This window comes from Diachasma alloeum, unplaced genomic scaffold (assembly GCF_001412515.2).
Source record: "Diachasma alloeum isolate Michigan unplaced genomic scaffold, Dall2.0 Dall_scaffold_00339, whole genome shotgun sequence".
Lineage (NCBI taxonomy): Eukaryota > Metazoa > Arthropoda > Insecta > Hymenoptera > Braconidae > Diachasma > Diachasma alloeum.
The window spans coordinates 150,601-174,976 of record NW_021680478.1 but is presented as its reverse complement, the minus strand read 5'-3'; the positions used below and the strand labels follow the sequence as shown (position 1 = coordinate 174,976).

The window sequence follows — 24,376 nt, the reverse complement described above, 5'->3', positions numbered from 1 at the left end:
ATAGACAATGATTGACTATAAAAATAATTTGATAGATTGAATTTTTTTTTAAATGAATTTTCAAAAAATTGTCATTAAAGATAGCCCCTCTTTTTTTAAAATTTAATGATAGAAACTTCTACTTGGGCTCATTCTACTGTTAATATACTACCTATAAACTCTGTCAATTGGGGACGCTAAGGTATGATACAGGGAGGTATGGTGAAGCTTTGATGTCGCCGACACCGAAACAGGGGACAAGTTCCAACGNTTACCTCGATTGCGAACCGGGCCCATTATGAACAATTAGAAATGAGTAGTAGTCATTTAAAAACCAAACTTCGAAATACTCAAGAGGGTCAATTGGCCTACATGAATATAATTTTTTTTCTGTACTGCTTCTCACGATTTCTCGTCTGGGAATTGGTATTGCATACTTCGCAAACTCGAAAACTTGAAAATCACTAGAAAAAAATCTTGTCCCCCGCTTTCGCCTTATAACGTTTAAATGTTTATAGATTGTTAAAAAATGACCATTCACATGGAATGAATTACACATTTTTCTGGAAATGATTAATTCCAGAAAAAAATATCATAAGATCTTTTTTGTGGCTGGATAAATTTCTGACAAAGACAGTCTTTTGACATTTTCTCTCAGAATTCCCGCCGGGACTGCTGCTGCCGAGTTGCCGGCAGCTCTAAAAAGTTAGCCCCTAATTATTAAAAATTAATTATTTTGACCGTGGGAATCCATTGATAGGCGAATGATAGACAATGATTGACTATAAAAATAATTTGATAGATTGAATTAAAAAAAAATGAATTTTCAACAAATTGTCATTAAAGACAGCCCCTCTTTTTTTTAAATTTAATGATAGAAACTTCTACTTGGGCTCAATCTACGCGGAATGATTTGATAGACATTGATAGACACTGAATCAAAGTCTCGCCCGGCCGTCAGATTCGACCGTGGCGCCATCCCTCCGTTGGAGTGATACTATTTTTGGCTTGGGATCGCCTGAACCCCGAGATCTGAGCCTCTACTTTAGTCTATCCTCTTTGGTGGTCGAGGCGGAACACGTGAACCCTTGCAGGTTATGTTGAAGTTTATATTTTCCATGAAAAGTTGCCGAGTTCATGGATATTAGTTGTAAATATTTTGAAGAGCATACAAGGAAATGGCGAAGTTTTGTTTAAGTAAGTTAATCAATATTGCATCAATTATTGAGTGAATATGTTTGAAAACGGGAGCATTGTTGATAAATTATTGTTAACCCCTCACGTACTGGGTCGATGCATGGTATCGACCCATGGGAATGTGAACGATTGTTATCAAAATTGATTACTTTCAAATCTATGGAAAATAACTTTATCAGATAAACAAAATTGGAAACCGGAATACTGCACCTTCCATTAGGTACCGAATTCATAATTTTCCATTCATTCGAAATAATCGAAGTCGAGTCGTATTGAGCACACACTTCGCTTGATAATAGAAGGGTCCGGCCTCGAGGAGTTAAAATTAAATATTTTTGAGGGGTTTCTATTGATTTTGTTACACGATCAGAAAATTTGCAATAATTTATTATGTCAACTTCTTGAGTTGTATGAGATTATCATACTAATCATTGTCATTACAGAGAAGGGGAGTAAAAGGGTTGAGGCTCGTAAGAGGTACAAGATTGAGAAGAAAGTGCGGGAGCATAACAGGAAGAAGCGGAAGGAAGCGAAAAACTCGAAGAGTAATGAGAAAATTTTGTTTTGATTCTCGTTAATTGTTGTTGTTGGATGATCTCAGCACTAAATGATGTTAGAAAGAAGCTATGAACAGAGCTTCTTGGTATAAAATGTTTCAAGCTACACGAAAGCTTTTTTGATATTTATTTGTAAAACCACTCAATTTTCTGGATAATCACCTATATTTATAATTTAAATATCAATAAATTGATAATTAAATATCCCCTTCCACTGTTGAATTATGCCATTAATGACTGATGCTAAAAAAAAATCATCGAGACATTTTTTGTAGCCAAGAACATTTCCTATAGAGAAGGATTGTTGAAGCTTCTTCTTGGAATCATTGATGCTGCAGATAATTTTCTGATTAATCATCACAATTCGTTTAACTTCACTGCAAAATTCACCCATCTCATTAAACACTGAATTCAAAAAATGTTTTGCAGAGAAGCCAAAAATGATGAAGATTCCCAATCAGTGCCCCTTCAAAGAAGAAATCCTTCAGGAAGTCGAAGTCCTGAAGAAGCAAAATGCGTTGGAAAAGGAAAAACGTCGCGATGCAGCCCAAGAAGCCAAGAAGGCCAAGCTCACCCACACAAATCTCCACACTTTAGTGTCTTCCGCAGAAGCTAAGGCCCAAGCCCACAATCCCGAAACCCATTGCACCTCTTCCACCTCTCCAACCCCCCATGTCCTCCGAGAAGAAAATTCTCTGAAAGCCTATTACAAGGAATTCAAAAAGGTTCTGGACTCTGCAGATGTCATTCTGGAAGTCGTCGACGCTCGAGATCCCCTTGGAACTCGGTGCAAACAGGTGGAAGAGGAAGTTCTATCAAAGGCCAACAAGAAGCTTGTGATAGTCCTCAACAAAGCTGATTTGGTTCCGAGAGAGAATTTAGATGGATGGTTGAAGTATTTACGAGGGAGTTTACCTGCAGTTGCGTTCAAAGCCTCTACACAAGAGCAATCGAAGAAGATAGGACGAAGAAAATTAGGGTTTAAACGAGAGGATATGATTCAGAATAGTACTTGCTTTGGTGCTGAGCTATTATTATCTCTGCTTGGAAATTACTGCAGAAATGCTGGGGGAGTTAAACAGAGTATCAGAGTGGGTATCGTAGGCCTTCCTAACGTTGGCAAGTCCAGCATCATAAATTCCTTGAAGAGGAGCAAGGCTTGTAATGTTGGAAGTACTCCCGGAATCACAAAAACAATGCAAACTGTTCAGTTAGATTCGAAAATTAAGTTGTTGGACTCTCCTGGGATTGTTTTTGCTGATGGAGGGGACGGAGATGATTTTTCTGTTGCTTTGAAGAACGCTGTGAAGATTCAGGCTCTAAAGGATCCGTTCACTCCAGCCACTGCAATTCTGAAAAGAATCTCGAAGAAGCAGATTATGGAACTGTATGACATGCATGATTTCGAGACTCCTGAAGAGTTTTTTGCAAAAAAGGCTGAGAGAATGGGAATGTTCAAAAAGGGGGGAGTGGCTGATGTCACCGCGGCAGCGAGGAGTGTACTGAATGACTGGAATTCTGGAAAGATTAGGTGAGTCGGTTTTTGGAAATCCTTTTTTGTAGGAATTTAAATTTTATGATAGTAATGACATATTGTAGTGTCCAACATATTATTATTCACTTAGTTTATTACTAGATCATCGGGTGTTTACTGATTTGAGCATGACCAATAACGTTAAAATCATTTTCTTTCATGTCAAATTTTTTCACAAAAGTTTTTTCACCATAACGTTCATGATTCATCTAATTTTATCATATACATTTTTCTTGGATCGACGCCTTACGTATATCTATTTTACGTCAGAAAAAAAGCGCACATTTATTTAGTGAAAATGAATGATTTATTCACCGTAAATCGATTCAGTTTTCTAATGATTGTTCTGCTCATAACGAATCTAGTCATATATTCCTTTTGCTTTATGTTTCCATCTTTCAAGGTATTACACAGTTCCTCCAGAGTTACCATCTGGGCAAGTATCAGCTTCAATTATAACGAAAGACTGCGAAGAGTTCGATATCGAAAAATTTGCATCAGAAGAAAAGATGATGCTGGATAATGTAACTGAGGACGCTTCTACAAGGATTCCAGTTATTGATCCCCTGATTATTGATAGTACAGGTCCAGTAGATTCAGCAATGGAGATTGAAGTAAAAAAGAAAGAATTCAAGCTCCAAAAACTGAATGAAAGACGAAATACACAATTAGCAAACGAAGCAAAAAAAGATTACAGTTCGAGGAAGAAGAAGGTGGAGCCAGTATTTGAGATCGAGGGGAATCAAAAACTGAATAAACTCAATAAACTTCATTTCAAAAAACAGAAAAAGGAGAAGGTCAAGAGGGAGAAGGCGGCAGGAAAATTGGCAGATCAGTTTGGAGCTGTCGATTTGGCTACTGGAGATGAATATAATTTCGAAACTGATTTCAATATGTGAGCAAGATCGAGACAGATTTATTGTAAAGCAATGATAAATAAAGTTCACAAAGTGTTTCAAAACTCGAGGGAATTATTTTGAGACTAAATGGGGATGTGGGGTATGTGGAGACCGTTTATGTGGTATAATAGAGATCTATGATACCTTACATTAGTCTAATTACATTTAATCCTGAGATGACCACTAATTCACCTCTCTCACACACTCACACCTGAGGACTACACATACACCTCAGGTGTCGTAATCACTCCCGCTAGAACAAAAAAGGTGACACCAATTTTTTAATAGAGGATTTTCAAAATTTTTGAAATTTTCTACCCTGGACAAATTTTAAAAAATCCCCCCCCCCCCCTTTTTTTCAATAAAAATTCGTTATCTCCCTTAGTTTCGGAGATATTTTTGAAAAACCCCAACGATAAGGCATCCTTTCACAAAACACCTCTCTTTGCAAAACCCCCACCTTTTACAAGCTCTCTTCGGATACCACTACTCCTCTTTTTGCAAAATTCCCGTTCGAAAAAATTTTTTAGATTAAAAAAAATATTTTTTCTAAAAATTTTTTAGATTTAAAAAAATATTTTTTCTAAAAAATTCCCTATCTTTTCTCTTAAATTTTTCACAATACATATGGATGAGAGTAATTTTAGTTTAGATTCTTATCTTCTCACCGACAGACCGATCACGAGCTTTACTTTTTAGAACTTTTCCATACAGTTTGATATAGTGATAACCCCATTTTATCCACTGACCTGCGTCGACGGTGATAAGGTCAGGGTACTTTTGGACACACAAACGGAGATGACTAATAAAATAATCGAAAAGGGATGTGTAGAATTTAGTCTAAGTACGAAGACTCGTTAATTCGTTCACAATAATATTTCAATTCTCTCACGTGAATAATATAGGGTAAAATAATGGTTGGATCACCGTCCGGGAGATAAAAGTAGGAAAAATGTCACTGTGAGGGAAGAAACGACCACGGGGGATTTCACTCAACTTCTATAACTCATCCTTCCATTTAGTGTGGGCAGGCTGTATTTCTTCGGCGGGGGCATCCGAAGTTATTCGGGCTCTGGTTCTAGTTCTAGGCGTTCTTGGTCTTCGGAATCCGGCAATCAGCAGCCTCTACTTTGGTGTACGGAAAGGGGGTGGGGGACAGCGGGGGAATCTGAGGTAACCAATGGTAGCGGTTTAGGGGGAAAATGTGTGGTGCTCGAATCACATCGTCACAGAATCTAGCAAACTTGGGCAATAAAAAAGGACTTGTTCATTTTTTCTATATAACGCATATTTATCGAGTTATGATGCTGTAAACAATTACCTAATGACATATTAAATTGTTTTTTGCATAGCTTGTATAAAAAAAAAATTTCCTGGCGTTTACAGACTTTTCTTGATCTCTTATGGAACATATTCAAAACCCAGGAAAAAAAATATTGCCCTATTGAAATAGTGTGGAATGCCTCGTACGTGAATACAGGTAACAAACGTTATATCTGCTCAACATTTTGCTATAGTAGATTCCATACGAGTAAATTGCCTACAACTGAGGTAAATGTTGTCACTCCTCACCGGACATTTTGCCGAGTCACATCAGACACACCCGGCATATTCCGCACCCACCTGCGTTATCATTTCCTTGAAATCATCTCTGAAGTTTCCATCAGCTTCACTCATTATCTACCGTTTTTTGTCAAAGTTATCAACCTGCTGTGAAACCGATCTCGGTGAGTCCTTCATTAATTTTTGAATTCGCCTTTATCAGTCAATAAATAATGATTCCCTTCGCCTACTAATAAAACAAAGTAGATTATTTTTCGTGAGAAATAAAAGTTCACAAAAAAATTATTTCAAGCTTGAACTGTAATTGCATTCGTATTTCACGTACAGTGTATGATATTGATAGATAAAAAAGGGTATCATCGACGAATGCGAGTTAATAATCCAGACCGAAGGCGAAGATTTTAATAACCTTGGTCCAAGAATCCCTTTTTTACTCGGTATTATCAGCCCAAAAACTGTTCTTTTTGCTGAGCGTAACAAGTTAAAACATGAGATATCACCGCAGGGAAATATCACATTTTTTAATCTCAGTATTCTGCAAATATCTTAAAAACCCATTAAATCGAGCGAAAATTATCAGTAGACATTTATTTTAAGAAATAAAATTTACATAGTGCCGGTTACAATAAGCCCTGCTTACGAAATAAATTCTGCGAATAAATTTACGTCTCTTCGATATATGAAAAATCATTAATGGAATTCACAGCAGAGCTGACATCCCAACTCCACCATGCTATGTCATTATCAATGTGATTGAACAAAGTAAAAGATGCCTCGCAGCAGTAATTTTATTTTATGAAAACCAAAATTCCAATGAAAGTCTCAATTTCGCCTCGCAGGCCCCTATTACAAACTAACTTATTCCGCATTTCTAAATGGACGCACAACTTCGAAAAATTCTACTCTCATTTGACGCTTGACGGCATCACAATTGCACTGTCGCATATATTTTATCCACGGGAACTATAAAATGGAGCATAAACTTGAAGAGCGAGTGATATACTGAAACATAAAAATATCATTGATGATTGTTCAGACTAGGGGACCAGAGAGTTTGTATATGTACTCTACAGAATGGATGTAAACGAGTTGAGAACGATCGATTGGCCGATGATTTATGCATGCTAGCCTTAGTTGAATACATAGGGCATTCGCGGCTGTTTCTACCTCCTCCCTAGATCGATTACGGATACATTGGGTTACATCACTGTATTTCCATGTTACACGCGACGACTAATGTTTCATTATTTATTTCTGTTTTTAATGCAGATAACGTAGGAAAATAAGAAATAAATTAAATATTTTGATAATGAGCGGCTTCGGCAGCAGATTCCACTACACATGTTTCCGATAGGGAATCTTCTTTTCGTGTCACGGGACCTGAAAAACCCCATTTTCGTGGCGCTGCGCGCCAAGAAATTGGCGTTTTCCAGGTCCCTCGACACGAAAATTAATATACACACCTCACCATGGAAAACATATCACCGTCCCCCACGTGCAAGATTCCGAGCCGAAGGCGAGGATGGCAAGCACGTGGGGGAGGGTGATATGTTTTCCAAGGCTCGGGCATGTAATGTACTATTTCGTGTCACGGGACCTGAAATAGTATATTTCATTACGAGTGCGGAAAGAAGTTTTTTAGCTCGTGGGAGGTTTATAGCACGAGCCAAAGGCGGGGCCTTCGGCTCGGAAGGTAATCTTGCACGTGGGGGACGGTGATCTGTTTTTCAAGGCTCGGGCATGTAATGTACTATTTCCGTCCTGATCTTCTCTTTTCCTCGTCCGGGGATTGACTTAAGATTATTTCCATCCTAAATCTTATATATGATGAAAAAAGAATTAAAATAGGTAAATGAATATATATATGGTCATAAGGGTCCCAAGGGTCTCACGGTACACCAAGGCTACAAGGATCAAGAGGGTCAAAATCCCTCATTGGATTATAAGTTTATATGTATATTGTCAAGGTAATTCAGTGATACAGAATATTGTACACATTTCATAATCGATTCTCCAAATAATTTTTTATTAAGAAAATAATGATTTTTGTTACTATCATCAATATCATGAACATTTGTTTATGATGAGCAGTATCATGGAAAATTTTATATTCAAGCCTCGGGTTTTTCCATTCATAATACGAGAACAACATTGCTATTGTCCGATGCTTCAGCTTCTGTTTTTCCGGGCACTTCGCTGTATGATCGTCAGACAAATGCGAGATTAGATCGTTGCAATAATAATCAAAATAACAACCCTCAACTAAACATTTTCAATTTTTTTTTAACAGACAATAAAGAACATGTTTCATAGACCGGTGAGCGCTACGACGAGACAGGAGGCTGAAATGGTGAATTGGGCCCAGAGGGCTATTCATGGGGCAACGGATTCCATTGAAAAACTTCGGCTTCTCTGTCTCGCACGAGGAGCAAACGGTATTCTCGGGTTAGCCAGGTGAGAACTGCGAATATATTACATACATTTAAAAAAAGGATTCATGGCGACATGTATAAAACAGACTGGGATAACCAAAATGAATAAGAAGACTAGAGAGTTACCCACTTCTTTATTCATCATTCACAGATTTTATTTTGCAAATATCTCCGAAATATCCCACGTAGAGTACGTCAGGGAAAAACGTACTAAGTGTGGTATAAGCTCGAGCCTGGCCGGTTCTGACGCCCAAGCTTGGTCGCAGGTTTGGCCATCCCAGGCAACCAGTGCTTGAGCCTGGGCGGAAGGACGAGTGAGCGATTTTTGGCTAACAAACCTGGTCCAGCGTTGGTTCCAACATTAGAATTTCGAAGTTCGATAACCAAACTCCCGCTAATAGCGCTTGAAGTTTGGCCATTAATTCTCGGCCCCTAGATTAAGTTGACTAGAACACCTATTTGAATTAAAAAAATTTCCCGCAATAAAGGGCGTTTTGAAGCGTCATCTGTGAACTATCAAACCACTCAAGTCCGATTGTGGTCCGATCAACACAACCTGAAAAAACACTAAAAATGGCGTTCGACAAGCAGCACTTGAGACACTCCCTTTCACCTTCCAACTTGGAAAAACTGCTGCGGAAGCACCAGAAATGATTTGTTCGGCCTTGGAAGAGAGTGCCGTATCTTATAACACATGTAAAAAGTGGTTTAAAAAATTTTGGGATGGAAATTTTGGTGTCTAGGATGAAGAACGTCCTGGGCAATCAAAAAAAAGTTGAGGACGAGGAGTGGAACAATCTACTCAATGAGAATCCCTGTCAAACACAACAGGAGTTTGCTGATACTCTCGGATTGACTCCATCAGCTATTTCGAGGCGTTTAAAGAGAATTGGGAGAATACAGAAGGAAGGTTGTTGGGTGCCCCATCATCTTACCTCAGAAAACAAAGGTCGACGCTGTGATCTATTATGAGATGATTGAACAGGGTGAAATCGTGCCTGCTAAGCGTTATCAGGACCAACTGGTGAAATTGAGTGATGCTATTGAGGAAAAGAGACCTTTTACTGATAGTGGTACGAGGCAAGTTATTTTGCTGCAGGTCAACGCGCGGCCACACACAGCAAAAGAAACCCTGAAAGTTATCTCCACGTTGGCCTGGGACATTCTCCCACATGCCGCGTATTCTCCAGACCTTGCGCCTTCTGACTATCACCTTTTTCGCGCGCTACAACATCACCTGGTGGATACCCATTTCCAATCTCCTGAAGAAGTCCGGCAGAGCATTGATGACTTCATCCAGTCAAAACCTCCATCTTTTTTCCGAGCCGGAATCCGACAATTGCCCGATAGATGAGAGAAATGCGTGGAAAGTGACGGCGGTTATTTTCAAGATTAGATCTGTATTCATTTTTTTATAAATAAATGTCAAAATTGTCAAAAAAGGCCGAGAATTAAGTACATACATCTAATATTTAATTACTTCTATTTCAATCACTCCTATGATCTCTATATAATTAAGTAATTATCTGTTGAGCGTGGCCAACAACTGTCGACCAACGCTTGGCCAAAATCTGCATCCAAACCTGGCTCCATATTATCAATGCAGATTTCAACCAGGTGAGCTGGGAGCTCCAGAGCCTGATCGCACAAGCGTGGCCCATTTCGCATTCCTTACCTGGAAATTTGAGGGTTTAGAAAAAAAGAATAACAAGATATTCTTTTTGTGCAAAATTAAATGCCCAAAATATCTCCCCTCCCAAGATATTTGCGAAATAGTTTGCGGAATCATTGTGGGCCATGGTCCCAACATCTGATAGCAAGCATGAAAAAATTCAATAGAAAACCTAGCGAATTCGCTAGAAAATTCTATTGCATGAGGCTTCTATAGGATTTCTATTGGAATTCAATTGAAAAATTCTACTTGTTTTTGTGCTGATTCAATTGTATATTTGATAGCGAAAAGTCAATATATTTTGAATTTTTCTCTTGAGATTTTTTCTGTGACAATTATTGGGCACAAATTTTTTTCACTGGATTTTGTTTTGTTTTGCCTTACAGAATCCGAGTGGAAAAAATTTAGAAAATTGATGCCTAAGCATTCATATAGAAAAAATCTCAAGAGAAAAATTCAAATCGAAATTTGAAATCTATTGACTTTTTCTTATCGAATATCTGATAGAATTAGCGCAAAAAAACAATAGAATTCCAGTAGATTTTTCTAGTGAATTTGCTAGGTTTTCTATTGAATTATTCATACGTGAGATCGAATCCATTAGTATATATTTAAATGATTGAAATAAAACAATGATTTTTAAGGGTCTTTCGTCGAATGGATGAGGACGGTAATAAACAATTGAGCAAAGAGGAGCTAATAGATGGTCTCACTGAAGTGGGCTTCGAACTTAATGAGGGTGAGATCGATGAGATAATGAGTAAACTGGATGTAGATGGAAATGGAAGCGTGGACCTCAACGAATTCATTACAGCTGTTCGTGTAAGTTTTATGGACAAAACTAATTATCATGACATCGTTGAATTCTATGAATGTTATATCAACGAATATTTCAAACCATATCATTTTACAAATATTCTGGAAGAATTTATGAAAATTAATCAAGAAACCTCTTTTGTGGAAAATTTAATGGGGTAGAAAGTACAGATCTCTTGATCGGGTTTCTTTAGCCGCTCACTTTACAAGATATTTGCAAAATATCATGTATCATATGAGTAAATTTTGAAGATGTTTTGCCTCTCACAGCATTATCAAAAGGATTGATTCGTCGTTCCATTTTAGCCACCTATGTCAGAAAATCGACGGAAAGTAGTGGAGCAAGCCTTTCAAAAGCTCGATAAAACTGGTGATGGTGAGATAACCGTTGAGGATCTTCGTGGTGTCTACAATGTAAAGTGCCATCCTCTTTACATTAGTGGGGAACAGAGTGAAGAGAGTATAATGAGAAAATTTCTTGAGAATTTTGAACAAGATGCAACCAAAGATGGCATTGTGAGTAAGGAAGAGAAATTACCCAAGGATCTCATGGATGTAGCATTTTCCAAGAAAATTTTAAAGAACTTTTCTTGTTGTTCACAAAATTCTCCAAAAAAGTAGGAAAATGATTTTAATTACAGGTAACTGAAGAGGAATTCAAAAATTATTACAGTGCGATCAGTGCAAGTATCGACCACGATGCCTACTTCGATCTCATGATTCGCAATGCCTACAAGCTGTAATGCAGCCAATATCATCGCTTTTTCTTCAACTAAAGCCATATGGATGAACCCTCTTCGAGTATACATTGAAGCATTAAGGCCCTACAAGTATATGTGTATCGATATAAAATAGCGGTGAAATTTGCCCCCCCCCCCCCCCCNCCCCCCCGTGGGCAAACTCCATTTAATTTTTGATGATGGAGATGGCTCTTTTAATGGCAACAAATTTCGTAATATCAGCAGTAGCCGCTTGAGACGCGATGTGACTCTCATTTTTTAAGGAATGATAACGGGAGATATCATGTATGAAGCCAAAACAAAGGGATGAGTTCCGGTCAAATTTAGACTTGAAAAGTATCGGTGCGACAGCGCCGTGCAGTGTCCGGTAGTACATGTCCCCGTTTTAGTGTTGTCTCCCTATTAAGGATAATTTATATGAGGATCGGGCGAGGAGGAAATATAGGAGGTAAGGCGGAGGGGTTTCTATTGTTTTCCTGCAGAAAACCACTCGCTGAACAAAATGGTATATTTCCCACCAAGGGCGTTCAATTGAAGGCCCGAGTTGTAGACCCGAGTTTGTAGCAGCGATGTCAGACAAGATATGAATGTTTTTTTGGGCTCAAATGAAAAAAATAAAAATTTGGAATATCTATACATGAGGGGCTAATTGATCGGATCTCCTAATGGGTTACCTTGCGTCCCTTGTCACGTTGCGTCCCTAGCGGTCGTCAAGTAAACTTCAACATCTGTCGACTATATGTATAGCTTTCTCTCGTCAGTGGCCACTATAAGAGTTTCTAGATCTATAACTGACCTGTATAAGACCCTGCTACGCGCCAATAAATGGGATAAATGAGATGAAATTAACGTAAAAAAATTAGTTTTTCATGTAGGTTGTGGTTGGAGTTGTTTTGAATTTTTTCATCGATCATCATAATCATCAGCAACAAATCAATTGACTTTTTCCTCGTCTCGCAGATGTGTCGGTAAAAATTGTGAAATAATGAATTATTTTATGATGAAGATTATTACTCAAACATATATTTTGACGCATTTGAAAAATAATCAAAAAACGCTTCTTTGCAAAATTTCCTCAACTTAAGATACGGTCTTTTGACGTTTCACTGAAAAATTATCAATTGACGTTTTTGAAAATTATCTTTCACTAATTCAATGCAGAACTCAATTTCAGGCGATTCAAGAGTTATGAAAATAGTTCATCTACTTGAATATCTAACTGAAAATCTTCATCAATACGGATTTCCGACATTTAAATTAAACGGAAGATGATCGATGACAGCAATAAAATATTGGGATGAGTTATAATGGAAACTGCACTGCTGGGCACTTCTTCGGAGATTGATCTTTCAACTTTGGGTTTCAAAAGTCCTTCACAGGGTGTTTTACGTTTCACGAAGGTCATTAAGGAATCCATCAAGTTTCCAGGCGTTGGATCCTCGCATTTTTCTAATTCTTTGACGATGCAAGCTTGAGTGTTCGATGCATCGCTGAAAAAGTCGAAAGAATTACTGAGAATATCAAAATATCTATTAAAATATAATATAAAAATGATATCTATTGGAAACACGCTGCGTGTTTTTGATAAAGGATTGGCTCATTACTTCTTCCTCGTGAGTAAGGAGCCATTCAAATTTCAATATGATTTCTGCAGTATTATGGGAGAGGTCAGACTGGGTTAGACCATAAAAGAAAGACAGAAAATACTCCACGCTATAATTACAGGAATAACCTATAGGGCATTGCCATGCCTCTAATGTATTTTAACATCGCTTCAATAATTAGGAAAACATCCAATAAAAATAATGTATTAACTTGATAATTGAGAATTTTCGTGTTCAGGGATTGCATCAAGGCTTGATAACAAACTTTTCCACTCCCCCCTTTGAAAAATACAGACGAAGCACTTTAATCAATGAATGTCTTGTTTCTAAAAAATTAGATATTCAATTGAAATCCATGTTCGCCAATACAACAAGTTTCCATAAGCTGCAATATTGTTTGACATTTTATTTATATTTTCCCCATTTCTTTACCTGCATGTTTGGGCATCAAATGTAAGAGTTGGAATTTTTTCGAATATCGGCATTCCAGGCTTAGTATCATTAGTTCGGATGTATTTGCTGTATGTTGCGTTTATGCATTTCGCTACATCAATGTACCTCTGCTGGAAGCATTCCTTGCCACCAGAGCCGATAAACACTAAAACGATAATTCAAAACATTTTAAATCGGTGTAAAAATCTGTAATTCACATCCCGCAAGTTATTAGTCTAAGTATACACGAAGAAGTAAAAATATAATGAAAATTCCGGTGGAGCAATATATGATAAAATGGGATCGTTTCGACTCAATCGACCAAATGCAGTTGCCAGCAAATCATGTTATCGGGCTAACACAGTCATTTTTCTTATATTTTTTTCCATGTCGTGAAAATCAATGGAAGCAGGTAAAATAAGAGCATTCCAAAAAGAATTTATAACGCCGAAAAATTCCCGAAAATCTCAATTCTATTGAAATAGTTTTAAATAATCGAATTTCCCACTAGTCAATTAGGTGATCGGAAAAATATATTATAATTACTAATTCGAAGTCATGAAAGACAAGTATATTGGTGATTGTACCTTGCCGTTTGCCATAGGTATTATTATAAACAATTTGATTGTTTAAATTGTTGTAACATCGAATCTGTGAGAGTTTTCGAAAACATCGTTCAATAAAAAATTTTTCTTCCATAAAAATACATATTTTTCGTTTTATGACTTTTTTTGGAGGTGGGAACGAGACCCGTGGCTTTTCAGGGTGTTTATTCTCCGGTTGTATGAACATAATTTCACATGCGAAAACCAAGATTTCACAGATCTCATGTAGGAACGTCGATTGCTGCACCAGAGATCTCTATTTCACATATGACTATTTTTCGCCGTCGAATGTCAATATTTACGTACCATTTCGTCCATTATGATTCACGCACACAGTGGATATTTCAGTAAATTATCCATTTTCGCAAACCATAATAATAGCCGCACTTTTTCTGAAATTAATTAACGCAAAATGAAGGTGTTCATACACACATGCTGGAGGTCAAGTATTCTCGTACGAATCTTCACATGTGTGAATGCCACTGGGAAACAAGATCCGTCGAAGAAAAATGCAGCAATAGTTGGCTCGAATTGCTGATGCTGTTGAATCTGTAGACCATCTCTCGGCGTCCCATCCGCGGTCAAATGTCGGTTGAAAGTCAAACGGGTCGGAGGTTTTCATAAAAGGTGAAAGGATTGCTTCACTTTTTGAAAATGGCAACTTTTCTGCTATACCATCAGAACCAAAAATCCGATTGTGGGACCGCGTACAGATAAAGTTAAGGACCACAATTTAGAAGGTTCGGAAGAATGGCAAGAATGCTACAGAAAAATGGTTAGCAGTACACGGAGAAAAAAATACATCGTAATTTTGTGAGAATCCTTCCAAAAATTAGTGTGCTGTTCACCAACGCTGGGACATAACAGGGAGTCATCGGAGAATTCGCATGTGGTACACTAATTTTTACGGGAATCCCCCGAAAAAGTGGCCACGACCCCATGTTATGTCCCGGCGTTGGGGGACAGCACACTAATTTTTGGGAGATTTTTTTCTCAGTGTAGTCCTCATCGTGGATTATTAAAGAAACTACATAAATAGCGGATTTCGAGTGTTTGATGCCAGTTTTGCATCCAGAAGAGAATGGAAGTCTACAACGAGATTTTCTCGTTACGGGTAAAAAGTTTACCCATAACAGAAAACCATAATTCAAATATAGTGCGTGTGAAGGAAAAAGTAGTTAGTGACATCTACTGCCAGGTGAAGAAGCAGAGTATAAGATAAGAGTGCCATAAAGCGGCTAGGGAAGCCAATAGACCACTGAAATAATGTCAAGAGGCGTGGTTTGGGTGACACCAAACATTATTATTAGGTTGTCGATATGCTTTTGCTATATTTAGAAATCCGTCCAGCTGTGTTTGGGGAAAAGAGCCGATGTACAAGCTTTCCAACTTAGCGATTCTAAAGGCCCTACCGACTTAGACTAGGGACCAACGGCTAGGTGAGGGGATTAACCTCCCCTCGATGCCTGTCGAGCTGATTGGTGGTAGTGGGTTAATCGATGACACACCGCCGCTGAGATGTTCAGACTAGAAGAGAAGGCGCTAGGAGATTTCGAGGCACTCGGTGAGAGACGCCGAAGTCGAGTGGATGAATTATGGGAACTCGATGGCGGTTGCAACTGGCATTAATCCATAGTGGATTACGTAGGTGCGTTGTGAGAATAAGATTTGAAACAGCGAGGGAATGGGACGCGTAAGCGTCCCATACATAATGAATGGGTCACTCTACCCACTCTACCGTTTCATGCTGATGCTGGCTCGGCATTGTGAATCCCACCACTAGAAATCCTCGGAGTGGACTAGTTTGCGTCCGAGACTGGTTTCCGTCAGACATTCCGTCGAAGTTTGGCTGGCCCTCAACATATTGAGCGATAGAGAAGGTTCCAAAATAGCTTGGGATCTCTGCTGGTGAAGAACCAGTAAAAATCCCTTACAACTGAAACAGCTAGACCGAGATACCGCAAGCTAGTGAACATCCACGCTCTTCATGCTCGCGGTTATATGTGTAACTGAAGTGTCTAAAAAATTCTAGTAGTTTTGAGAAAAATATGATTCCCGGGATTCATAAAGGAAACAAATTATTTCCAACAGATGAATTATTTTTTCCCGTATTGAATGAAATGTTCCGTTGCTCGACGCTGCTGGAAACATACTAAACGCGTCTGGGCAGAGTGGGTCAATTAGGCAACGCTGAAATCTAAATATTTGGGAATTCACAGCGGTGAATTCTCACGGAGATGCCAAAGTTACGGTTTCGCGTATGGCCACCAAACAAGGATTAATTGAGATTAATATGGAGGGAATAATTAATTTAACTGTTCAACTCACAAGCAATTCTATCTCCTTCTTTATGACAAATGAAGTTTAACACTGAGTGTGTAGCTGCCTTCACAATGGATTCATTGTCCTTCTCGACGGGTTGTAAACAGGGATCCAAAACATCAGTAAAGTTCGAAATGCACTGTTCGAAAATTCCTCTTTTATCACAGTACTTCTTGAAGACAATGTCAAGATCTCCAGTAGGTTTTGCAGCCTCCATCTCCTGGTTGAGAACAGTGAAATTTACGAGGCCCTTCACGCAACTAAAAAGCTCGTCTTTGGCAGCAAAGACTTTATCAAAGGTTCCTGGTCCACCATTTGTATCACATTTCTCTTTCAATAATGTTTTCACCTCATCGATCTTTCCTAGGGCTGCAGTTTGGTTAATGGCCGTGAGATTTATGTCTTCAAGTCCGGGGATACTATTAACTTTGGTTAGAACATCGGGGGGGATCGTTTGGGCTCGACAGAAGTAACAAAACCCTGAAAAAATTATTGACAATTTTCGATCAAATTCTTAATTTTAAAGCTTTAAAAAGGATACCGATATTTTCTGATGTACTATAATCTTGTCAATTTTTTCATTACAGATTGTTTGAAAAATCAGAGATTAGCTCAACAAATTTTTGAATTTACCGGGCGGAGCCCCGGTAGATGAGTAGGGGTTGGGGGGGCGAAGCCCCCTCCCATTCAAGAGAAAAACATTTATTTTATTTATAAACATAATAGAAAAACTGAATCCTTAGAAGTAGATGATAATTTCATGAAAACCGAAAAAAATAGATTTATTTCAGTCAAAAAAAAAGAAAAGTCCTGCGAATTTTTTTTCAAATTTTTCAGTTTTTGCACCCATTAAAATAACTGATTTTTTCCCCCACCCTTAAACCGCCCAATCCCCAAGATTGTAAGGTATAAATTGGGAAAATATGATTTTTTTAGATTAAAATATCGAAAATTCAAATAAATAATCAAAAAAGAATTTTTTTATTATTTTTCCCGGATTCCTGAGGCAAAATACTTCGGGAAACAACCGTCAAATCGGGGCGCCAAAGGAATCGGAATCGTGCCCGGGGAGTGTTCCAACTCACTGTCTATATAGTATCAATCTAAGCCGCCATTTTTTAATCAGCGCTAAGGACGTTGGTCCTCCTACTAATTTTTTTTTAATCCTTATTCGATTTGAAACTATTTTTCTCATAAAAATCCGATTGTGCACAATGTTCATTCATTCAACATTGCTGACTTGGCTTTCTTTTTCATTTCTTTGTATTTTTAAAAAATCTCTACTTCCCTGTAAGAAGCAAACCAAATTTTTTCTTGGCACTGTTTTTTTTACAAAAACATTTTTTTTAATTTTTTTAGGGAGACCATTCATACAAGACAATGCCTTTTCAAGATAAATATATCTTTTATAGCGGGAAGTTTATCAAGTAATATTTTGTCCCTAAGATACACAATTGCTGTCATATCATTATTATTATTTCATTTAAGAATTAATTTTGTGTCTGTGCTCATTGAATATCCGAAATGATGAGCTACTATCCCTCATTCGATTGAAAATGCATTCTCAATTCATGTAAATGAATTCGCTGACGAATGGCGAATTCGATAGCGAATAGTTTGCGTTATGAGTCTATGAATTTCATGGATTAAATATTCACTTTCACAATAAACTACATATAATCTACTTGAAATCTAGAAGAATAATAAGGTTCGTTAAGTTTTTGTAGTTATGGCTATGCGACCTCAGGAAGCAATGAAGCGAGGATCTATTCCGTATATCGATGATTTATATTGACACTGACTTTATGGAAATCGAAATAAAGGCCTATTAACAGAGATTTCACTTATTTCCATAAACAGCTCGATAATTCATCGAATTTTTGCTATAACGAATAATTCTATTACGGATATATTATAATTTAACTTCTAATTTGATTGTCTATAAATTTCTGTTTATCCAAATTCAGTTTACTTTTCTTTCATTCCCATTATTTAATTGACAATAATAATGGTAATGGTAAGAATAGAAAATATGATAATCTCGAAAGAATGAACTTTGTACTCACCGATACAGATAAATACTACAAAAATCATTCCCCTCATGTTGAAACTCTAATCTCTTATCAATTTCGTTTCTCCAGAACTCCTCTAATTTGGTTCTTCAGCAGAATTCAGAGTTCAAACATGTAGTTTCCACCGAACAACGAAACAATGAAATTATTTCATTTAAATCGCAGAATGGAAGCTAGTAACTGGTTTCTCTCATTTACACAGCGGTGAATATTTGAAGGAATTAAAGAGTTGTACGACGAGTTTTGACACTTTTGAAAGTCGAAACTCAATGAGAATGTTTTGGAATGAAATCCTATGTGAGTTCCTTTGGTACAGCTGAATGTGAAGAATTAAAGACTGAAGGTATCTTCTTGTTCTTCCTTGTGTTGATGTGTGCAGCTGGCCTCAAACTCCAGGGTACTTAGCAGTACTCAGCGAGCTTCAGACACTGATTGATTGTCAACAACAACCCGATGTAATGCGGGATCGCGTCTACCCCTCCACCTCGATACGTCGTAACATAGAATCGTCCACGTAACTCCTCCCCACTCTTCACCTTCCTTCTGGACTTTGAAGCCCTGGTGATGATGAAGCCCCGTAGTAACCCTGTTATTATGGGGCTATTACGGGGCTGTTATAATAACAGGGTTACTACGGGGCTGTCATATTTAGGGCTGAAATAACGTTTTTTGTCATTCCTGGCGTAAAGCAGCGATTCACGGACGCTAAACTCCCCGTGAATCATTGCACAAGGCCTATATAGGCTGTCTTCCAGAAGAATATCCGTGGAGTTTTGGAGTGGGGGACAAGCATATGTGTGGAAATTACGTAGAGTGGGGGTACCCTCCGAAGGATAAACTTCTACTAGAAGGCCTATATACTCGCATTGCATTCACGGACGCTACTCGCCTGTGAATCATTGCACACGGCCTAAATACTATATTTCAATACAAGTGAGACAGAATATTCACGAGTGTGAAGTTGGCGGCCCGACGCAAAGCCGGGGGCTGCCAATCACACGAGCTGAATATTCCCGTCTCACATGTGTTGAACAATATTTTTTGACATCAGTGATATTACGTTCAGCGAGTGGCCAAACTGTGCCTTTTTCGTTTATGAGTAAATAAAAGATAAGACTTTTGGGTTACTTTTCGTTTACGAGTAAACGAAATGGCACTTTTCGGCACGAGGTTAACGTAACAGCAGTGTGAAACAACTTTTCCAGCTCATATGATTACAACCCTTGCCTTCGGCTCGGGCTACGAACTCATTGTTGTCGGACGGATTTTGGGTTCTCTATATTTTAGTTCAGGAAACGGGTTCGTTTGCCTGTGGAGCGCTGAAGCACTCTGTTCAGTGAGTGAGGGATATTTGAAATAAGTTGTAAAATACACATTTAGGTCACACAAAATTCTTATATTTCGTTGAACATTGGAAAAAATATCACTCGAGTTTTTATTATTCACAAATGCACCAATCGATAACATTTTACAATTAAACTTTTTTCAAATTTATGATTCTTGATAATTGTTGACAAATCATTTTCTCTTGTACTCATAATTCTTCGCTCGATCTTCCCGGCTCCACGCTTAGACTAGAAGTTGCTAGAAGTGATTATAACTTCTATTTCCGCTTCAACTGTCCGCTCAATCGAGCATCCATGGGGTATCGCCAATCTTAGGTGTAGAGGGGGTCCAAAGAATGGAAAGCGGTGGTTAATGAGGGTCAATGAGGAGGGGTGGGGGTTGTCGCGCGTAAATTTCAGGTAAAGAGGCCCCGCGTCTCAGATAGACCCTTGGGGGATCCCGCGAAGGTAAAATGTTCGGTCTTGGGAACCCTTCTACTCTTTCTGGTGACGTGGCTTGTGACATCAGGCCCAACGCGTTGACAAGAAGCGGAGAGGTTTTTTTGTGGGAAAATTTGAGAATAGGGAAGTGAAGAAGGGGAGGACGTTCTGCCCCGGATTAGGATTTGAGCGAGTGTTCGAATTTAATGAGAGCAATTTTGAGGGTTTTACGATATGGTTTATTGAGGGAGAGCGTAATGAAAAATATTTACAACGGGATTAGGATTTTTCGGGAAGTGGCGAAAACTTTACAAGAGGTGACCATTAAGCAAGGAGCCAGGCGAGATATTTTACGAGATAACAATTCGTGCAAACAGTAAAGATGGGACCTTTACGAAGGGTTTTGGAAATTTCGAATGAATTAGTTTCAAGGGGAAATAGTTCGTGTGTCCATGTGGTATTATTAAACAATAACCATTTGTCGCCGTTTTATTCGGCGGTCGCTCGCTCCAGACACTCGGGAATATTCTACTCCCTATTTAATTTCACTTATTTCTAATTTTTTTCAATGATTATTCGATTCGGTTAAGTGCGCGACATTTCATTCGAGATTTGAATTTTATTGTGCGCCACTAGGGAATGTCTAGGGAAATTACGCACTACGCTGGTTTACACAACAGGCTTTTTTGGAACTTTATTGTGACAATGTTTGTAGCATTAAATGTTGCATATGTATATATGAATAATGTATCAAATCTTCGTAGGATTTTCTAGTTTTCAAGTACAACCCACACTTTCCGGAAACCTGCAATACCTGCGGGTCGGGTTTCTGCGGAACCTACTACATCGACGGGGGCGAAACTAAGCGTGCGACCGCTTCCTTTACCCCCGGAAAAATCTAAGTAGAGCTACCCTCCGCTAGATGGGTAGATACCAACCGATGGATGGCATTAGATGACCTTTTGCGCTAATTGCTGGCGATTGCTGGAAAATTCCAGGTTTTTAGCATCGACTATACTTTTTTTTTCGTGAAGATTTATAAAAAAAATTCCGAAAAATCCGCACAAGTACATTGACACACGCAAACATATTTTCTAAAAACATCATATCTTCACGTTTCATGACATTCTACATCATTTCCATGCAAAATTAGAAGATCGTAAAAATCGACGATTACAAAGCTTCCATTCGCAAGCAAAATGGATCAACTCTTTAAAAAATAGTAATTCCCCGATCTGCAATGAATAAGGACCGAGAAAATGTGAGGGAAATGAATATTTATCACACTCAAAATTCATTTTTGGGTTACAAAATATAATTATTTTAAAATATGATTTCATCTCGGAGAATTCGCACCGTAGTATACGGATTGATGTCGTGGACGGAAACCTTTCTAGACTGAACTATTCTATTGCCCAAGATTACGAAAAAAATACTTTCCCATATTATCACACATTATTATTATCCAGCACAGTTTTCATTAACATCTGTTTTTTAAATCTCCGACTACATCCGAATCCGTTGAATTTTCGAAATCCGCGGGGGAATACCGCTGTTGTAGGCTTTGGCTATTTCTTTGCTCCATTTTCTTAACCAGTCATCTGGGTCATCCTGAAAATTTAAGAGTGGAAAATATTAATATTCACTACATTTCGGTGACATCAAAACTACAAAATCGATCAAAATCGGGAGAGTGTTATTAAAGTCGCTCTACGGAAGCGCAGTGGAAAACTGTTCGGAAAAATCCGATATCTTGACGTAACGAAAATGGAGAGTGGACATACAACGTGAATGGTGTGGGGGCATACACACGTCCATCGAAAACTGTACTGGTTGGTGCATCGTAAAGATGAAAACTAAAAAAGTACCAAGTATGCAAAATTGTGAGCTGAGGCAAGTATGACGTCCTGACGTTACAACATGGAGGTTATCACTTTCAAACCGCCAATACTGTTCGTGAGATTACAATCGTTAAGAACAATTCAAATAAAGTCCAAAATTAAAAATGTATGGATAATATAGGAATGAAGAAAAGCCTCCAATAAAATCTCAAAGATTTCCGTAGTCCGTAACTTAACGTCAAACTTCATGAGGATCACAAGACAATGGTCAAATTTCACGAGAGTCACACCGGAATGATTAAATTTCACGAAGGTTGAATGTTACGAGGGTCAAATATCATAAGGATCACGAAGATCACAAGGAGAAGGTCAAATTTCACGAGGGTTAAGCTTCAGGAGGGTCACAAGGAGATGATCAAATTTCACGAGGGTCACGAAGGTTAAAAGGGGAAGATCATATTTCAGGAGGGTCAACGTTACGAGTCCATGAGGGTCACAAGGGAATGGTCAAATTTTACGAGGATCAAACATCACGAGGGTCATGAAGGTCATAAGGGGAAGGTCAAATTTCGCGAGGGTCAAACTTCACGAGGGTCACAAGGAGATGATCAAATTTCACGAGGGTCACGAAGGTTAAAAGGGGAAGATCATATTTCAGGAGGGTCAACGTTACGAGTCCATGAGGGTCACAAGGGAATGGTCAAATTTTACGAGGATCAAACATCACGAGGGTCATGAAGGTCATAAGGGGAAGGTCAAATTTCGCGAGGGTCAAACTTCACGAGGGTCACAAGGAGATGATCAAATGTCCCGAGGATCAGACATCACGAAAGTCACAAGGGAATGATTAAATTGCCCAAAGGTTGAATATTCCAATGGTCAAACTTCGCAAGGGTTAAACATCACGCGGGTCACAAGGGAATGGTTAAATTTCACCAGGGTCACGAAGGTCACAACGAAAAGATCACATTCCACGAGGGCCAAATAGTCCATACGCTAGCCCTGTTTCTGTATGCACTACGAAATTAAGTAAATGCTTAATGGTTATACCATTATATCATAGAAACGGTTGCGGATAGGGAAAGAGGTTTCAAACAAAATCTGTTTGTCATGTCAAAATACACATTCTTTGCCTTGAAACATTTTTCGGACATGGAAAATAATCTGCAGAATATAAAACAATGAATCATATGAATTCATCACCGACCTTTTTTCCATCAATATACTTCAAGTTAACTTCTTGCTTCTGCTTCATTTTAGCAATATTGAATTCCGCAATTGACTTCGTCAACGGTCCCATGTCGCCCCGTATTGCCGCGTCTAACATTGCTTGTCGTCTCTGCTTAGAATCAGAAGGACCAGTTTTTTCAGTTTCTATTTGTGGCCCTAGTTCAACCAATGTCTGAAAGTCGGCATGTTGGCCCAGTCGGAATCCAACTCCAAGCTTCGAATCAGTTCCTGGACAAAGAATACTTATCTCTATAATTGATCTCTTACGGCCGGTAATCTATGTTTTACGGATAACAGTGGGCTATATGTATTCCTATGAGCTAGGAGTTCACACATAGCTGAATGAAGATTGTTAAATATTCTTATTAAATGAGTCAATAGGTTCTTTATGAAATTTTACAATATACGATTTTGTTCATAAAAAGTGAAACTGAGTGATAGTTAGATTACATGTCAGTACATTAAATTATTCAGGAAATAATACGCTCTGACAAAGTTCATGATACTTGAATGAAAGTGCATATAACGATACACATTATTGTCTCTAACGCAATAGTGTAGGAGACATTAAAGAGTAATATATGAATATCTTTACCTGTCCGTATTGGTGGTATATGCGAATATATCAGAGATAAAATGGTTGGCAACTCTTCAGGTATGATTAAGCCAGTAATACCTAAGAAGTTCATTTTCAATAGATTAATAAAGTCCATTTGGGTCGCCGTCGTGGGTGATGAAGAGTTGCAAGTTCGTGCAAGAAATTATTAGAATTTCATTGAACATAACTCAATTTAATAAATGAAATGAATTTCCTTTCGCTTTTAAATGCAGAAGTTTGAGGAAATATAACATTTATTGTTGGAACGATCGCATGTAATGCTGAATGCAAAAAAATTTCTGAAGCCCGGGAAGGAACATATTTATACGTACCGGAACACGTAAGAAATAAAATACCGAAGAACAGAAAATTATTTTCCATTTTGTGACTTGCACGATCCTTTATTTTAGAGAATCATCACAACCATAGTCAATACTGACAGTTTAATAATCACTGATAAATTCTAGGCAAAATTTGGAATGGACTGGTGGAAAGACATTCTCAAACTGACGAGATA

At 38.2% G+C, this 24,376-nt stretch overlaps 4 protein-coding genes across 7 annotated transcripts; 2 read left to right on the top strand and 2 right to left on the bottom strand.

Annotated features, from left to right (window-relative positions):
• The first annotated feature begins 1,042 nt into the window (after window positions 1-1,042).
• On the top strand, window positions 1,043-4,228 carry LOC107040592 (guanine nucleotide-binding protein-like 3 homolog). The gene is made up of 4 exons (XM_015260730.1): window positions 1,043-1,176; window positions 1,620-1,721; window positions 2,163-3,264; window positions 3,671-4,228. The coding sequence occupies exons 1-4, from the start codon at window positions 1,158-1,160 to the stop codon at window positions 4,164-4,166; spliced, it is 1,719 nt and encodes a 572-aa protein (XP_015116216.1). The 5' UTR covers window positions 1,043-1,157; the 3' UTR covers window positions 4,167-4,228.
• A 1,326-nt stretch (window positions 4,229-5,554) lies between these two features.
• LOC107040664 (calcyphosin-like protein) lies at window positions 5,555-11,534 on the top strand. 4 transcript variants are annotated; one of them, XM_015260849.2, is made up of 5 exons: window positions 5,555-5,646; window positions 8,020-8,183; window positions 10,478-10,655; window positions 10,956-11,165; window positions 11,291-11,534. In XM_015260849.2, the coding sequence occupies exons 2-5, from the start codon at window positions 8,032-8,034 to the stop codon at window positions 11,390-11,392; spliced, it is 642 nt and encodes a 213-aa protein (XP_015116335.2). In that variant the 5' UTR covers window positions 5,555-5,646; window positions 8,020-8,031; the 3' UTR covers window positions 11,393-11,534. The 4 variants fall into 4 exon arrangements, with proteins under 4 accessions (XP_015116335.2, XP_015116334.2, XP_015116336.1 ...); XM_015260848.2 differs by lacking the exon at window positions 5,555-5,646 and adding an exon at window positions 5,675-5,893; XM_015260850.2 differs by lacking the exon at window positions 5,555-5,646 and adding an exon at window positions 7,533-7,696 and having other exon boundaries at window positions 10,956-11,063.
• Window positions 11,535-12,390: 856 nt separating this feature from the next.
• On the bottom strand, window positions 12,391-19,015 carry LOC107040663 (27 kDa glycoprotein). Its single transcript, XM_015260844.1, has 4 exons — window positions 18,419-19,015; window positions 16,359-16,832; window positions 13,426-13,591; window positions 12,391-12,879 (listed from the first exon to the last, which is right to left on the bottom strand). Exons 1-4 carry the CDS (start codon window positions 18,453-18,455, stop codon window positions 12,642-12,644), a joined length of 915 nt encoding a protein of 304 aa, XP_015116330.1. The 5' UTR covers window positions 18,456-19,015; the 3' UTR covers window positions 12,391-12,641.
• A 2,488-nt stretch (window positions 19,016-21,503) lies between these two features.
• Window positions 21,504-24,376, bottom strand: LOC107040615. Its single transcript, XM_015260757.1, has 4 exons — window positions 24,192-24,376; window positions 23,857-23,937; window positions 23,239-23,489; window positions 21,504-21,801 (listed from the first exon to the last, which is right to left on the bottom strand). Exons 1-4 carry the CDS (start codon window positions 24,238-24,240, stop codon window positions 21,697-21,699), a joined length of 486 nt encoding a protein of 161 aa, XP_015116243.1. The 5' UTR covers window positions 24,241-24,376; the 3' UTR covers window positions 21,504-21,696.

Excerpts from the sequence above, each read along its gene's own strand:
- LOC107040592 (XM_015260730.1), top strand. Across the intron at positions 1,722-2,162 it reads GGAAGCGAAAAACTCGAAGA|AGAAGCCAAAAATGATGAAG; the intron begins GTAATGAGAAAA and ends AATGTTTTGCAG. Across the intron at positions 3,265-3,670 it reads TGGAATTCTGGAAAGATTAG|GTATTACACAGTTCCTCCAG; the intron begins GTGAGTCGGTTT and ends CCATCTTTCAAG.
- LOC107040664 (XM_015260847.2), top strand. Across the intron at positions 8,184-10,477 it reads GGTATTCTCGGGTTAGCCAG|GGTCTTTCGTCGAATGGATG; the intron begins GTGAGAACTGCG and ends ATGATTTTTAAG. Across the intron at positions 10,656-10,955 it reads AATTCATTACAGCTGTTCGT|CCACCTATGTCAGAAAATCG; the intron begins GTAAGTTTTATG and ends GTTCCATTTTAG.
- LOC107040663 (XM_015260844.1), bottom strand. The coding sequence starts at position 18,455 with ATGAGGGGAATGATTTTTGTAGTATTTATCTGTATCG. Across the intron at positions 13,592-16,358 it reads AGAAGGAGATAGAATTGCTT|TGTTTATCGGCTCTGGTGGC; the intron begins GTGAGTTGAACA and ends TTATCGTTTTAG. Across the intron at positions 12,880-13,425 it reads TTTGATGCCCAAACATGCAG|CGATGCATCGAACACTCAAG; the intron begins GTAAAGAAATGG and ends CGACTTTTTCAG.
- LOC107040615 (XM_015260757.1), bottom strand. The coding sequence starts at position 24,240 with ATGGAAAATAATTTTCTGTTCTTCGGTATTTTATTTCTTACGTGTTCC. Across the intron at positions 23,938-24,191 it reads TTTATTTCTTACGTGTTCCG|GTATTACTGGCTTAATCATA; the intron begins GTACGTATAAAT and ends TGAACTTCTTAG. Across the intron at positions 23,490-23,856 it reads TATACCACCAATACGGACAG|GAACTGATTCGAAGCTTGGA; the intron begins GTAAAGATATTC and ends TTCTTTGTCCAG.